This window comes from Eimeria mitis, genomic scaffold (assembly GCF_000499745.2).
Source record: "Eimeria mitis Houghton genomic scaffold, Emh_scaff1690, whole genome shotgun sequence".
NCBI lineage: Eukaryota > Apicomplexa > Conoidasida > Eucoccidiorida > Eimeriidae > Eimeria > Eimeria mitis.
In genome coordinates this window covers 7,786-9,140 of record NW_013570006.1, presented here as the reverse complement: position 1 = coordinate 9,140, position 1,355 = coordinate 7,786, and the positions used below count along the sequence as shown (strand labels likewise).

At 51.3% G+C, this 1,355-nt stretch overlaps 1 protein-coding gene across 1 annotated transcript; it reads right to left on the bottom strand.

Annotated features, from left to right (window-relative positions):
- Positions 1 to 14: 14 nt before the first annotated feature.
- On the bottom strand, positions 15 to 1,355 carry EMH_0041860 (SAG family member; the record flags this gene model as incomplete). The annotated part of the gene is made up of 5 exons (XM_013495673.1): positions 15 to 123; positions 214 to 614; positions 706 to 878; positions 1,072 to 1,149; positions 1,271 to 1,355. The coding sequence occupies 5 exons, from the start codon at positions 1,353 to 1,355 to the stop codon at positions 15 to 17; spliced, it is 846 nt and encodes a 281-aa protein (XP_013351127.1).

The window sequence follows — 1,355 nt, the reverse complement described above, 5'->3', positions numbered from 1 at the left end:
AAAGAGCTGTCGTTTCACAGCATGCTGAGGCCAACGATCGCCAATGCAAAACCGACCACACCGGGTGCAATGGCCGAGGCAGAGCCTTCGAGAGCGGTCACGATCTGTCCCCATTGATCCTCTCTGCAGAACACACGCCGAGAAACAAAAACAATCTCCAGGCAGAACAGAACACAGGAAGAAATAGAAGACGTAGGGCTTGAGAAAACTCACGTGAAAGGAGCCTTCTCTGCGTCGGCAAGTACATCAGGCGCAGTCATGCATATCAAGGCCGAGGCTTTGGTCTCTTTACTTTGCCCCTGGTTTTCTGTCTCTACGGCACTTTCCAAAACAGGCGTTGTTTTTGTGCAGGTGACGACACGGCAGTCTGCGGTAGCTTTCTCTGTAGGGTTGTACAGGGCCACGAAAGATACGTTCTCCTGATTTTTGTACAGACTATCTTCTCCCTTGTTAGGTGGAGGCAATCCATCAAAGTTGGTGTAGGCATCCTTCCACTTATCCACAACGGCCTTGCAGTCGACGGAAGCGGGATCGTCAATCGGAAGGTATGCGTATGTGCCGCTCTGGAACTGTGCTTTAGCCCCGGTTCTTGAAGCTTTTTGTTCTGTCGATTCCTAGAAACAGCAAGACAATTGGCAGGCGCTGAGATGATTTGCACGACCGGCAAGTTCCTATGGAGGGCAGTTAGAGGGGTAAAGAACTCACTGGAATCAAGTGCTTGCACACCGGCGTCCAAGCCCACTCTCCATCTGATGGTGGTTGATCAGTGACACTATCGGGCAACCTATTGTTTGTATTCGCTTCTGCTTGTACGAGTGCACTGAACCCAGCGGCCAGGCGAGCAGCATTGACCTCGGCGAGGCATTGGCCATCGGTTCCTGCGGGAAAACAACAAAATTACCCTGAGCTGTGAACACTTCTTTGCAAGATAAAAGTTTCATACTGAAACTCTCCAACGTCTTGTGATACGCCCAGTTCGTTTGTGGGGTTCTGGCGCGTTGGACACAAAGCGGTTTCGGCAGCGGAGAACATCGTCCAACCAACCAAGTGTGCATGAAACCGGAAACATACCAAAAGCTACTTTGTAGGTTGGCTGTGCTCCTGCATTGCCATTGGCGTTGCCCAGGACGAAGAGCGAGGCACTGACGACTGTGAGCAGATTGAGAGGCGCCATTGTCACCAAGTAGTCGTTGACTTAGCTGAGAAGGAGGCGTAGAAACAATCTACTAAATCATCAAATTATATGAACCATATTCAAATGGAAGATGACCAACGACGTTATCCTTATCTTCGGCGGCTTCGAGGCGGCCTGTGCCGCGGGTGCGGGTGAACGCATGGCGGGTAGGCCAGGTCAT